This window comes from Narcine bancroftii, chromosome 2 (genome assembly GCF_036971445.1).
Source record: "Narcine bancroftii isolate sNarBan1 chromosome 2, sNarBan1.hap1, whole genome shotgun sequence".
Lineage (NCBI taxonomy): Eukaryota > Metazoa > Chordata > Chondrichthyes > Torpediniformes > Narcinidae > Narcine > Narcine bancroftii.
The window spans coordinates 33,080,927-33,096,482 of NC_091470.1; the positions used below are offsets into that span (position 1 = coordinate 33,080,927).

General features: G+C 42.7%; 1 protein-coding gene across 6 annotated transcripts in view; it reads left to right on the forward strand.

The window, feature by feature from the left end:
* LOC138753335 (inositol-tetrakisphosphate 1-kinase-like) overlaps positions 1-15,556 on the forward strand; it is a 262,270-nt gene that overhangs the window by 234,472 nt on the left and 12,242 nt on the right. For 5 of the 6 annotated variants that reach the window (XM_069916215.1, XM_069916216.1, XM_069916220.1 and 2 more), the window contains 4 exons: positions 2,622-2,711; positions 6,427-6,592; positions 7,418-7,485; positions 10,371-10,533. In XM_069916215.1, the coding sequence (XP_069772316.1) occupies positions 2,622-2,711; positions 6,427-6,592; positions 7,418-7,485; positions 10,371-10,533 (487 nt within the window). The remainder of the gene's footprint in view (positions 1-2,621; positions 2,712-6,426; positions 6,593-7,417; positions 7,486-10,370; positions 10,534-15,556) is intronic. The other variant, XM_069916218.1, reaches the window with a different exon arrangement.

Below are 15,556 nucleotides of genomic sequence, written 5' to 3' on the forward strand. Positions count from 1 at the left end.
TGATTCTCCTGCTGCCAACCAACTCTGATGGTTTATCAGAAAGGCCAATTAGCTTACTGATCTGCACATCATTGCAACGTGAGCACCAAAAGGAAACCTATGTGGTCTCAGGGAGAACATGCAAACCATCCAGACTGCATCCAAGACCACTAGTGCTCCACCATTATGCCATCCTTCAAATAATTAATATTCAAACATAAGATATTGGGTTGGCATAAACGATTGTTACGAGCCCAGAGGACCCATAAACCCAGCAGCAATGGATATTCACCAAGACAAATGGTTACTTAAACAAAAGTTGCTTTTAATTATTTTTAAACATGAAAATAGAATCAAACTTTAACTTACCACTATTAATTTAACCCCCTTCTAATTCTAAGTGCACCTGTATGTAATTTGTGTATAAGTTCAGAAAAGTTCTTTGGTTCACATTCCAATCTCACTTTTCATTCTTCCAAGTTCTCTGGTTGCAGGCAATTCTTATACTGTGCACAGAATTTAACATGTATAAAGTTCACCAGGCTTTGGTGCTCGAAAGGTAAATGTTACCGCTCAGGAAAGTTCTTGTTGGTTTTCAGAGAGAGATTTGTTGTTCAAGGACATCCACAGCTCCCCTCCAGGGTCTTGATGACAAAACTTGCCCCTTCAGGGATCTCCACATGATAACCTCTTTCTTTCAGGTCACCACAGAGTTCCTTTCTGTTTCAGAATGTTTCCAAGTGAAACATTAGACAGTCAGTCCTCTCCTCTTGTCCTCTTGCATGAACCACAAGGGCTGTGACTCGGCCATCTTCCACACTGGGGCTTCTTGCCAGCTTTTCCTGTTTCAGTTCCAGCTGCTCTTGCTGGGTGAAACACAGTCAGAGTGATCTCTGCTTCTCTCTCTCTCTCTCTCTCTCTCTCTCTCTCGCTCGCATGCACACTCACACTCTGAGATTGAGAGAAAGTCTGACTCTCTCTGCTTACAAAACCACATGACCCTCTTACAACAGCAGACTCTCCTTTCAGACAGCAGTGGCTCCAACCTGCTCTTTCATCTGTTGCCTTTGATAAACAATAATCCATTAGTGACATCTCGAGCACTCTTCAAAGCTCTTGCAAAAAGGTGTGAGAAGCCACTGTGTCTCCAGTATTTCCCACAAGATCTGTTTTAAAGTGTTTGCATGTGACCTACTCTAACAAACCTATCCCAATTTATCTCCCAGAAACATATCTATATACCTCTATATATACTCTGTCACACTATATACAGTAAAAATCTGAACTGGTCGGGAATTGGTTTGGTCCAGATTCTCAGGCAGTTCTTTTAAAATTAAAATTTAAGAAGAATAAAGAACAGGTAAATTTTGATAGTTTATTAACAAAACAACTTTTCATATAAAATGCAAAGTACAAAAACAAAATTATTTGTTAATTTCTGCGACTTCTGTGCATCTGTGGTGCTACTGCATGGACACAAAAGCCTGATAACTTTTAGAACTTTTGAGAGTTTTCGAGGAGTCCAGATTCTTGGGTGGGCCACAATTCTGGCATCTGGATTTTTGGACTTTTACTGTATTTTCTCTTTTTTTCCTCTTGCAGCACCTCTAATCTGAATTCTTCTCCAACATCCCCAATCTCAGCTTTGCTTCTTGTATATTGTGGATGCCTTTCTCAGTCTTTGTAATTCAGGCTGTGCCAGTAACCTTCTGGACACAGTGTACTGCATGCTGGGCTTAAAAGCTTTTTGCAGTTGCTGTTGACAAACACTCAGTGTAGAAATGTGAGCTCTTCTCGAGAGAATACAATCAATGTATTTTTGCATGGGCACTAGTGAAGGTAGCACTCCCTGATGCGGGATGATGGTAGAGTCATCTGATATTTGCCAATGACAGCACAGTTGTCGGCAGAATAATTGACGACAATGAGGAAGTGTACAGGAGGGAGATAGATTAACGGTGTAACGATGACGACCTTGCGCTCAACGTTAGCAAAACCAAGGAGGTGATTGTGGACTTCAGGAGGAAATCAGGGGAACGTGACCCCGTACTTATCGAGGGCTCAGTAGTAGGGAGGGTAAAGAGCCAGTAGCTATACTTTGTGAAGGATCTGAGGAGATTTGGTATGTCACCAAAAACTCAAAACTTCTACAGGTATACTGTGGAGAGCATTGTGGCTGGCTGCATTACAGCCTGGTATGGAGGTGCCAACTCTCAGATCAAGAATAAACTCCAGAGGGTTGTTAACTCGGCCTGCGACATCACAGGCACCAGACTTCACTCCATTGAGGACATCTACATGAGACGGTGTCTTTAAAAAAAAAGCAGCCTATCCTCAAAGACCCCCGCCACCCAGACCATACCCTCTTCACTCTGTTACCATCGAGAAAAAGATACAGGAGCCTAAAGATGAGCACTCAGTGGAATAAGGACAGCTTCTTCCCCACTGCCATCAGATTCCTGAATAATCAATGAACCAAAGACACTGCCTCACTTTTCATGCCCTATTATTGTTATTTATAGTAATATGGTAAGATGGTCATAATATGAACGTTTACACTGTGGTGCTGCCACAAAACGCTTAATTTCATGACTTGTTCGTCACAATAAATTCTGATTCTGCTTTTCACGTACCTCTTGGAGGTGCCATCAGATGACACCGGAACCCCAGAAGCAGTGGATCGGAGGGAATGTGTACTGGAAGAACGGATTCGGCAGAGGCTGAGATGGAAGGTGCATTCTGGGTCCTTCCACCTGTACACTGCAGCGGGAAGAATGGAGGGAGCTGGAGGTTGGGCGCACCTTTGGCTTAGAGACCAGGGTTGCTGTCAGCTGCGGGGCTGAGGGGCTGGATACTTGTTTAATCTGGGCCCTCAGCTTCACCCCACCCATTGCTGGTGCTTCCATTAACTTGAAGAGGGTGGGTGACCTTCATTAAAAATAAGTATGGTTTGTGATTCAGAAATTTCTGGTCACAGACATTCAAAAGGCAATTGTAGCAGCGAGTTGTCAGAGGATAGTTGGGCGGTCTGTGCTTGGGCCTTGCATCCGCTGCCGATTTGCTACTTGTAGACTGCATCATCTCACAGAATAGTAACAGCAGGCAAACAGGGCATTGCAGAAGGAAAGTGCAACAGTGGTGTTCCTGCAGGTTGGCGGAGAGGCGAATTATTTTGTGAGGGGAGATGACCTTAAATGATCGGAGAGTGTCTTGCTGTGTTGATAAGCATTTGCCAATCTATCTTCATTGGAACTGACACCTCTTCTGCTTGGAGCAGTCTGTGGGCAGATGCTCTGCACCCAGCTGTGCCATGCCCCACGGGAAAACACAGCATTTCATCAATGCTGTGTCAAGCTTACGGATGTGTTTTTTTATAATTATTTAAATTTATTATTGAGTTCTTTTAAAAAAAAAGTTTCCCCAAACGCTTGAGTCAGTGTTAAAATTATGTAAATCATAAATTACAAAACATGAACTTATCCATAAAATAGAAACAAACGGCAGCAAAAATATCAATATAATAACCATACGTGACTATTTAGACCTCTAATAACAGAAAAACAAACCTGCCATTCCTTAATACGCTTCACCATTGCATCCACCACTATTTCTCCCCCAGGAAATCTAGATATTTGCCCCATTTTTGTGTAGAGACGTCCAATTTCTCAAACTGTTTGTAGGACGTACGTTCAAACGCTGCCACTTTGACCATTTCTGAGGCCCACTCCTGAAATGATGCCCCTGTAGCGGTCGCTCTATGTGGTCATGCAGAAGAACGACACGCACACCAAAGCCTTGAGGTCGAGACTGGTTTATTGCGCTTATAATGGGCCCTATGCCGTGTTGTCAGGGCCCTGCGTCATCGGAGCATCAGCCGGCGTCCCGCCACAATTTGCTTGCTTCCTGCTGCGTGGGAGGACACCTGGGACGATGGCTGGTTTCACCCAGGTCTGCGCGGTCGCCGCGTTCGTCGGCCATTTTATGGGCTGGTCTGCGTCTCCTTGCGGGGTCACTACCCCACCCCCCTACCAATTCATCCAACTTCTAAATATCATTTGTCTTCCTACCATTGCACTTGTCTGAATCCAATTTCCAGAGTATTTATCCCCAAATAACCCAAGAGTGTGTCCCAAGACAGAGAGTATGGGCAAAAAGGAATTTGAATACCTGTGAAACTTCACCAATGTACTTAAGTATTATAATTCAAAATTCTTGACTTCTAGGACAAGACCAAAGCACATGTACTAAGTCCCCTTTATCCGCCTCACAGCGTCAGCTTTCAAGGGTATTTTTCAACCCTAATCTATATAAGCTTGCTGGAGTCTAATAAAAATGGTGCAGAATCTTAAACTGAATTAGGTGCACCCTTAGGTCTCTTGACATTATTTTGATTTTTTACAAATTTTGTCCCATTCTTCTGTCTCGAAAGTCACACTCAGGTCTATTTCCCGTGATCTTTTAAGACCCAACAGAAGTTTATCCCCTGAGATTTGTGTTCAGGCTGAATAATAAAATGAGGCTTCGTGACCCATCCCATCTACTAGACAGTATCGTAGCAACTTGTAGAGGTTGCTGTGTAGAACCAAAGGTTGTCTGCAGCTCATGATGCAGTTGAAGCTATCTCCAAAATTGTGACCAAAAGATATCATGATGTTGGATTAATTGATGAAAAGGTTTTAAGGTGTCACCATTATAAAGGTCTCCCAATTTAATTATACCTTTCCCTTGCCATTCCCTCCAGAAAAAAAGGACATCAATACACAATTTAGGATTCATCCAAATACTGAGGCTTCATTCAAATATAAATTAAATTTAAATAATATGGCTAATTTATTCCAGAACAATTGCATCTGCTACATGATTGGGTGAGATCTTGCTTCAGGAGGTAACTTGACAGATACACATTGTAATGAAGGAATTGGAGGAAGAGCAGAACACTCAATATGATACCAAGGAGACGCTCTCTCCGGAGGGAGAGACCGATGTGCTAAATGCTTAAGAGTAAAAGCATAACAATGGTACATTAACTTTGGCAAATCTAAGCCCCTTTCAACAGGCAATTGTAATTTAATGGACGTTATTGATATGTTGGCAGTGAAAACACGCACATTGGTTTTTTTTAATGCTGTTTAGTTTTAAGCTTATTTATGTGCAGACTGGATTTGGAGATTCTACAACACAATTTTCACATGACAATCTGGAAAATTTCAAGGCCTGGAATATAGGTTAGCAGCTAGGCAGTTGTTTTGACCCTCCACTTTTGGGTACTGCACTAGACCCCGGCATCTACAGATTTTTCTGTTTGCCTGCCTTCGGTTGACTTGCTCAATCTCTGATATTTGGCACAAATTTATAGGCATGGAAGAAGTGCTCCCTTTTTAAAAGTGTGATGCTTTCGAGATTCAACTTGGCAGAAATGGCTCATGGGGCAGTTTAGACTGCAGTAGTTTAAATAGTCTGTCCTGATCACAGCAATGTGCCACTTGCAGGCTTTGATAGACGAGAGCTGGGCTGTACCAAACCAACCAGAGGAGAGGACACAAGGTCTGAAAGAGGTGGTTTTGTCCACCTCAAGTACAAAGTATGCAACATCTTTTGTTTCTTCTCCACTGGCTGTGCATCGGTTTCAGATCAGTAGTAAAATGCATACTTTTGCAAGATGCGGGTTCAACACTGAGCGCTGAGACTTGAGTACTCTGTGCGAAGAATCCCATGAAAATGTGGACAGAAGAGCAAGGCCTTTTTTCTCGCAGATCCATGCTATTTGTCGCAGCAGCTGTGTGATCCTTTACTGTCTCCCTAACCTTTCTCCATCCTTGGGTAATGCTCCAGCGATGACATTCTGGGAATGTCAAAATCAATACCTCAAAGCAAGTTCTTTCTACCTCCAATACGACTGAACAAAAGCCTAAAATTAAGGAAGAGTTACCACCAAGATTGAGAGCAAATAAGACCCATCCAGAAACTATGCTTGGTTGATTGTTAGCTTTCAAGTTTATAAGAATGATTAAAATTGAAAATATTTCCTCACAACGTGTAGTAGAAAGCAGATAATTTAGCCCATCAAAGCTGTACTAGCTCACAAATAATCCTATTCTCCCATTAGTTGTTCTCCTTCAATCCAAACTATTCTATCACCTACTTGCACTCTGAGCAAGTAACAGGGGCCAATTAACCTATTGATTTGCACATCCTTAGCTTTTGCACGGGGGAAATTCAGACAGTCATGGAGAGAATGTTCAGATTCCATACAGACACCACCAGAAATCAGGATTGAACCCAGGTCAATGGAATAATGAGACTACAACTCTACCAACTGCTGAGAGTCAAATGTCTGTGGACCTGAAGTAAGAGTGAATGGCTGTGGATGGTCAGCACAACATTGTGGGCTGAAAGGCCTTTAATGTTCTATGCAGTATTTATGATACGGACATATTGTTTCCACAGATGGCGATCATTTTCAGCGAGGATGGTTTGAAGGATGTGAAGCCCCAGTGTGTCATCCAGAGTTTTATAAACCACAATGCAGTTCTCTACAAAGTATTTGTGGTCGGCGACTCGTACACTGTTGTGGAACGTCCATCGCTGAAGAACTTTCCCACTGGCCTTTCAGGTCAGTTGCTGGGCAGACCCAATGAGAAGATTTCCTCTCTTATGAGCACATATCTTCTCCTGTGAGCACTTGCTTTCCATTTGCCTGATTTGACAATGTGTGATCCTGCAGCCCTTTAAACAAGAGCCTTGTTCTCAATGGGATTTTGTTGCATCCCATCACTGTCTGCACCCATTGTCAAATGGAGGAAGTCCTGTCTAGTTCGTATCCCTGACGTCCAGATGAGGACCTTGTTGTAATGTCCCAGAGGATATATCAGGAGTGATTTAAATTTTTAAATTTGACACACAGCATGTTAACAGGCCATTTTGGCCCACGAGTCCGCGCCGCCCAATTAACCTACGCCCTCAATCCTTTCGAACAGTGGAAAGTCACCGGAGCTCCCAGGGAAAGCCCACGCAGACACACAGAGAACATACCAACCCCTTTCAGACAGTGCGGGATTCAAACCCCAGTCCCGTTTGCTGGTGCTGTGAAGGCATTGTGCTAACGGCTACGCCAACCATGTGCCAGGACAGACACTCCTGTAAACCAGTAAATTGCTCCAAAATATTTATATATAATTATATCATAGTTTATGTAAACGTGATTATTTTGTGCACTGTGGTTTGGAGGAACACTGTTTCGCCTGGTTGTAGATGTAAGTCAGATGATAATAAACTTGAACTTAAATTATCAGGAATTATTTCACCTTCCTTAGTTTGTAATCCTCAGTTATGGATGCTTCAGATGGCTTGAAGTCGAATGCAGACAATTTTTTGATTGATATATAGGAAATTTTCAATAGATGATTAATTTTTTTTGTCAAATTTACATTGGTTGCAGACAGGAAATCAATATTCTTCAACAGTCACAATGTTTCAAAGCCTGAATCCTCCTCTGATTTAACAGCGGTAAGTTCTAATCCCTGATGGTATATTTTCTTTTTGGGTTAAATGTGCAGATTTCTCTGCTTTCGAGAAGCACATCAGCACATTGGAAGATGAAATACGTGCTGCTTTCAGATATGTTCCATACCCACTGACTCGCAGATGTGCTAGTGGATAGTGTAGTGTGTTGGACAACCCAGCTGCCAGGAGCTCTCAGCATGGTGTTTGTGTCATGTGGATTTGGGTTGCATGATACAAAGGAAAGGTGAGAACATTTACAATGAGCTGGAAATTCTGGTGCTGAAAGTGTGCATTCTTTCAAAAGATGCCTGTGGGTTTGATATGTTGCATCCAGTCTGAAACTAAGATCATCCTGATAAGATAGGATTCATCATAAAAGTACTTCAGGACTGGCAAAGTCTTGTTAAGGGGAAAATCTGCAGCATGCTGAAGTCCTTTTTACAGGATCCAGTGCAGCAGGTTCAGAGATGTGACTCAGAACCAGGCCCTTCAACACACTAGATCTGTGCAGACCATCACCCCTCATTTACACTAACCCTACATTAATCCCATTTCTCGTTCTCCCCACATTCTCCTCAATCACCCCCGGGATTGTAGTGATTCTATTATGCTGACTGCTTGCTATTGGTTATGACTGTAGATTGGCTCCACCCTACTGATAAAGGAGGAAAAACCCAACACCCAACCCCAACCAACCAATTTTCCCCTGCAACCGCTGCAATCGTGTCTGCCTGTCCCGCATCGGACTTGTCAGCCACAAACGAGCCTGCAGCTGACGTGGACTTTTTACCCCCTCCATAAATCTTCGTCCGCGAAGCCAAGCCAAAGAAAGAAAGACTGATATAACAGATAGTGCAACTAAGTAGAGGTGGCTTCTCCTGTTAATAAAATTGATATGCCATAAACAAGGACCAGACTTGTATCATACTATCTTTTCTTCTTTGGTCATACTATCTTTTCTTCTTTGGCTTGGCTTCGCGGACGAAGATTTATGGAGGGGGTAAAAGTCCACGTCAGCTGCAGGCTATAGGCTTTTATTAAAGCCACCTCTACTGACCAGTGGGCAATTTGAGTAACAACTCATTTCCACATGAGAAGCAATGTACAGTGCTGCATTAACCTGTGCGTCATTGGATGAGCAAGCAGTCACAGGGAGAATGTGCAAACTCCACACAGCCAGCACCCAAGGCCAGGATTGAACCTAGTGTCTTGGCACTACGAGGCAGCAGCCCTGCTCGTTGCGCCACTCCCCGCTCTGCTCTCCTGCTGTTGCTTCTTGCAGCTAGTTCTCGGTTCACGATAGCAGGTCCAGGGGCCTGGCCCTTTCTTACGCCACCTGGCCCTGTGGTTGTCCGTCAGCTTTTCCTGCAAGTGTTAATCTCAGGGAGGAGACCTCCAGACATCCACTAGATCGCATGCTGCCTTGGTTTGGTGCCTCTCTGCAGACTCCATAAATAATTGGCACCCTTTACAGATGCAGCAAGTACCAACTGTTAGATAGGTAGTTGAAGTAAATAAACGAAAGTCTGGAGACACCGTGATTGAAATAAAAACACAATGCTGGAGAAACTCAGCTGGTGAGACAGTGTCCTTTATAGAGCAAAGATTAAGATGCATATGTGCAGAATACATTGAGAGAAGCAGAGAGAGCAGCAGTCAAGTCAGATCCTTGCAGGGGCCAAACTTTGACATGTCTTCATCTTTGTGCTATGAAGTAAGTAAGTTTCTCCAGCATTGTGCTTTTAGATAAGTAATTGTCTTGGTCACACTGCCATCTAATGATCGAATCACACTCACCTTTCAGCCATGAGTGGAGCCGTGAAAGGTTTTGGTCCAATGTGCTCTGCTCTGCAGCGATGTAATTGCTCTGTGACTGATATTCTGCCCTGGAAGTGCTTTAATTGGATTTATTGTCCTGTCTGCTTTTGGCTGCGCCAGTGTGATAAACCAAGACCTGTTTGCCATTAGGGCTGGCCACTTAGAACTGATTTCTGCACTGCTTTGTCGACCTTCTCTCGGTTTTATTCCTGCTGTCGATTTGCTCATCATGACATTTTCTGTTGAGAGGCATGGTCGGTTTTGGCCCGGGAGATAAATTGAACGGTTGAAAGTGGGCAGCTTCTTCTGGGCCGAAGTGGACAGGCTCGTAGTTTTTGGGCTCAGTGCCACTCTTGCTGAATCGCACCGAAAGTCAACTGCATTCAGCAATCTGTCAAGGCCCTCGATGGTATTAAATCAGCTGGATGCCAACGGGCTGCAGATCCTTGTCCACAAAAGTGCAGCGAACAATTTCTAGCATGCATTCCAGTGGAAAATGAAAATCACCACACGTAGGCTACTGAAATAAAATGCATATCTGAAGAAATCCAAAGCTCGTTTAAAAATAATTAAGTGATTTCAATTTTCAAAGCAGTCAACCAGGATGTTGATGCATCCACATTTAAAACTTCCACTGCAGTTTGCAGTAACCTTTGCTACACAAACATTTATTTTACATATTTTTCTTGACTCCATGGAAGTGCTTGTCTCTGACCATAATATTCCTCCATGTTATGCACCATATATTTCCCCAAAATGCATTCTAAACAACCTTTCTCATTATGAAATCTTAATTTTTTTCCAGAAATGTGTAGATTGAGCAGTGTCGGTGTGTTTCTGATCCCAAAATGGTTCATGAAGAGACATCTCCCTGTCCTCTCACTCTTAGCCAGATGACTAGGATTGGACCATTCTATGATGCGGGCTAATTTCTTGATCTTATCCAATTCAGCTGCTTGAGGTTGTTCAGTGTACTAGTTTTAGTCCACGTGTTGGTGTGAAGATGTTCACTTGGAATTTGCCACGTGTTTTGCATTCTCTTGCTGACCAGATGTTTACGGTTTCTGTAGCTGGATGTGGTGGAAGGTGTCTGCAGGCCTCCGAGTGATGATGTCATCAGGAAAATATCCCGGAATCTGCGCGAAGCCCTTGGAATTTCCCTGTTTGGCATTGACGTGATCATCAATAACAGGACTGGCCAGCACGCTGTCATTGACATCAATGCATTCCCAGGTAGGACGCTTGCTCCATCCTCAGAAGAGATCACACTAGTGCAGAGTGCTCTAACCTTGGGCTCGATGTTTTGCTGATAGGTCATTGTCGGTTTTCTGCATGCTTAGTTTTCCTCCCGTGAAGTCGGAGCAATTCCCGATGCTTGTGATATGGAAGTTGCAATGAATGCAAGAGAAAGGAATAAACTAGAAGATTGAAAGTGTAGCTCATAAAGCTGCTGTCTTAGAGTTCATCAACCTGGCTTCAATCATGGAACATTACAGCACAGAAACAGATCCTTCGGCCCTTCTAGTCTGCGCCGAACCATTTTTCTGCCTAGTCCCACTGACCTGCACCCTGATCATAGCCCTCCATACCCCTTCCATCCATGCATTTCTCCAGATTCTTCTTAAATGTTAAAATTGAGCCCGTATTCACCACTTCAGCTCATGCCACACTCCCCTACTCTCTATGTGAAGAAGTTCCCCTTTCACCCGTAACCCATGTCCTCTGGTTTGTATCTCACCTACCCTCAGAGTTAAAAGCCTACCAATATTTACTCTCTCTATCTCCTTTATAATTTTAAATACCTCTATCAAATCTCCCTCATTCTTCTACGTTCCAGAGAAAAAAATGTCCTAACCGGTTTAACCTTTCCCTGCAACTCAGTTCCTGAAGTCTGGCAAAATCCTAGTAAATTTTTTTTGCGGTCTTTCAATCTTATTGATATCTTTTCTGTGGTGAGGTGACTGAAACATCGCACAATTCTACAGATTTGGCCTCACCAATATCTTATGCAACTTTAAGAATTCAATTCCTATCCTCAATACTTTGATTTATGAAGGCCAATATGTCAAAAACTCTCTTTACAATCCTATCCACCTCTGGTGCCACTTTCATGGAATGATGTGTCTGTATTTCCATATAACCATAACCATATAACCACTTACAGCACAGAACAGGCCAGTTCGGCCCTACTAGTCCATGCTGTAACAAATCCCCACCCTCCTAGTCCCACTGACCAGCACCCGGTCCATATTTCCAGATCCCTCTGTTCTAGATTCCTCCCATATCCCAAAGGCTTGTAGCAGGGTAGGTTAATTGACTGTACTTGGTACCCCAGGGTGTAGTTGCATGATAGAATTTGGAGGGGATGGGAGAAGTGTGCAGAGAATAAAATAGGGTTAGTGTAAATATCTGTATGATGGAATGACTCCTGGGCAATGCGCCTGCTACTATTCTATATGATCACACGGTGATGAGACAATGAGGTAAATGTCAGTGGAACATCAATGCCAGGAAAACCTGTGGCCATTTCTGTGCTGGCAATCTTGTTTCAGAAGCCTTGGTGTCAGTAAAGAAATCCTCCTTGAGAAGTAGAGATTGCAAAGCACCTCAAATTTGGTGCTTTGTCCCTGTGAAGTAGTCGAGGGGGCACATTTTGCATAGCAGTTAGCGCCAATGACCCGGGTGTTTATCCAGCGCTGTCTGTAAGGGGTTTGTACATCCTCCCCATGTCTACGTGGGTTTCCTCCGGGTGTTCCGGTTTCCTTCCACCTTTGAAAACTGATGGAGGTTGTAGGTTAATTGGGCAGCACGGTTTCATTGGGTTGGATGGGCCTGTTACCATCCTGCATGCCTAAATTTAAATTTTAAAATATGGCAGTTATCAGAGGATTTAATCTGTTGGGGATTTTTTTGGTTTTGGATCAATAAAAGTATTCCATTAAATCAACACACATCTGGATTCGGAACATGTACCATGATTCAGATGAGAGAGGAGAGCGAGGTGAAAAGGCCAGGCTGTTACAATAGGGCTGGTTCAACACTTAAAGATCCATGGCAATGACCAAGTTGGGTTAGCAAGAGCAGATCAAAAAGGCAAAAGAGTAGAGTGATGCCAGGGACAACATTTTTCCCTTTAGGTTTTGAGTTTTGAAAGCACTCATTAATGCATTCATGGTTTAAGCCTACATCTTATTACATTGTCAATGAGAGGTTTAATGCATCTCCCCTGAAATTTATTTTGTTATTGGAAATTTGTATTTTGGGAAATGGTTAAAAAAATCCATGGCAAAGCTGTCCTGATGTTGAATTTGCAGTGTATATTTCCCCACGGGGCTTGTGATCTGTTCCAACCATATATTATCCTCTGACTCCATCTGTTCTTTCCCCAAATTCCATCCTGCTCCATATCACTTGTAACCTTAACATTGGTGACATGCCACCAACTGCCTGGATTATAATACTACTCTCACCCCACCTTCTGCCTTTTAACCTGAAAGTGTATCAAATTTTTGTTTGCAACTTCCTCACGTTGTTGCATAATAATCTTCAAGTATTAACGATCCTGTGTGACTGGTTACTGGTGTATGTATAATCAACAGCAGTTTGCTTAAGATTTCAAAGCGTAGGCTGACTGGAATATTACAATTAGTTAATGATAATTCTAGGCATTTGCCGATGTTTGTTATTTAGGGCTTATACACAGGTGCTGGGAAAATAGAAAATTTGCGTAAATTTTCTGTTCCACTGGCAGTGTAGAAATGTAATAGGGAGGCTGTGGCAAAGGTGTGCAACTCTCCTTTAGAAGAGAATATTGATGGAGCAGCTAATTATGAAGATTACATAAGCGCCTTTCACACTTGCAAGTGATCCCAGGAATCAAACGTGAATCCACGTTTAAAGTGGCAAGTGTGAAAGCAAAATCAGCTCAATGCCGGCATCAGATGATGTCATCTCACGCCGGGGATTGGCGGCCTCGACCCTCTAGTACAATCCCTGGCATCTGCAGATGCCGGCATTGCCATCAGGCAAGTGTGAAACACTTGAAATGACCCAAGTTTTTTTGTGTGAGTGCTGGAAGAAAACATTAAAATGAAGGTATAAACTTTGCCATGGGAAAGTCACAGTTGGGGAGAGAGAGAGGCAATAAATAGCAACACCGAACACTTTTTAAACAGCGTAGGAAAATTGGTAGTGCTACAGTGAACAATTTATAAAGACCATGGGGAAAACAGCAATGGTGGTCCAGACTTCCCAGAATGCTGTGTGGCAGAGACACCCTCTATGAATGCTCCATGTATAGAGCTGGGCACACAGCCCTTTCTCTGCTGCATGGAATTCTGGGAGGGCAGGTCCGCCATCGCTTGTTCCCCACGGTATTTATAAATTGAATGCATCCATGCTACTAACTTTCCCACTCTGTTTAATTTGTACACGATAGTACTATCAACTATATAAATTGTCCGCTATTGCTATTTATTGCTTGCACTTTCCCACAGTCCCTTATAAAGATTTATATGGGTTGGCACAACAACAAGAGGGGCTGAAGGGCTCATACTGTGCTTTACATAAAGCTTAGTTATATTATAATTAAACATGATTAATTTTGTTCATATTTAAGATCATAATACATTGATCAGGATTTAGGCTCTATGTGTCATGACATCACCGGTAGAAGAAAGTAGAACAGTCCTAACCCCAGGGATGGCTTCTTGAAAGTGTGAAAGCGTTCAGTGTCTCAGTTAGGAGTGATCAAGTGAGAAAAGCCAAATGTATTCCCCCCACCCCCCCCCCCCGCCCCATTCCTTTCCCGGGACACTGAATGGCCAATCTAGTGGAAAGGGGCTATAGCCTTGTAAGTTCAGCTGGCACTTCTATAATCACCACCATGAATCTGCTGTAGAAAGACTGCAAGAGCACAGGGAAACAGTGGAAATTAGCTCCGGCAATGTAGGTATTCCCCTTGTGTTCGCTCCTCCTTAATGTTTTTCCACCTCATCAGAGGTAATTGAGAGAAGCAGGGGAGGGGTGAAGTTTCAATTCTCAGCACGTCAGGAAGAAGATGGGTGTTTATGTCCGGTTAGGCATGAGCAAGGAACTTGAGTGGCAAGAGGATATTTCCGACTACCTTAAGATTATTGCAGAATGCCTTTGAATTTTTTTCATAAAATGCCATACGTTTAGATTAATGATGTGATTTCAAATGGAAAATACTAAAGCGTTATTTTTAATGCAATAGAATAAGTTGTCCAATTATTCATTTTAAGTTGTCTGATTATAGAATATAATTTTATAAAGAATCTTTGAATGGTTAAAGACTGGGTTCAGTTACATTTATCTGGAAATTAAGTGTTTCTCAAGGGATTTGAAACCAAATTAGTATGGCCATAACTTTCAAGTGTCAGATTCCAACTTCTGATTGTCATGTTCAAATAAGGGAATTTTGCTTAACAATGGCCTTTTAGCCAAGAGCTTAGCAAATGAACTTACGAGCTAACTGGGGAGAAGCTGAGAAATATCCTCCCCTCAAGCCAAACAGGGTTAAGAGAGAGTACATGCATTTTAAAAAAAAACTTGTTTGATCTATCTTGAGTGCGTGCCTGTTGCTAATGGTTTCATGTTCTCCTTTCCCAGTTCCTCATAAGGAAATTGTTTTGTGACTGAACTCAAGATAAGTTAGGAATCCGTCTGTGGAAAACTGATACAAGTCTGCATGGATTGTTAAAGCAGGAATTAATTTATATTTTAGACATACAGCACGGTAACGGGCTCTTCTGACCCACACGCCTGTGCTCCCCAAATACCCCAATTAACCCAAAACACCTGTACGTTTTGGAGGATGGGATGAAACCAGAGCACCTGGAGGGAAACCCACGCAGTCAGAGAGAGAACGTACAAACTCCTTACAGACAGTATCAGATTCGAACCTGTGTCGCTGGCGCTGTAATAGACACACTAGCCAGGCCGTGACAGTGATAAGAATCCTTCAGAGGAAATCTTTTAAAAGAGTGCAATCCCTGACTGTAGCCGTGACAAATTTGGAGAGTAACAATGTTTAAGGTTTCACTTGTGCCATTAATTGTTTTTTTATGATTCGGATTTGGGAATGATCCAACAAATTTCATTTGCAGAATGTGGTTGATGAATGCTTAGAATTAAACAATATCATTAGCTTTTTTTAAAAAAAAAGCAAAAGGAATTGGTTTTATATTTCAGCGTCATTTCTTACAAGGTATTTCTTCTGGAATGAACGGGGTAA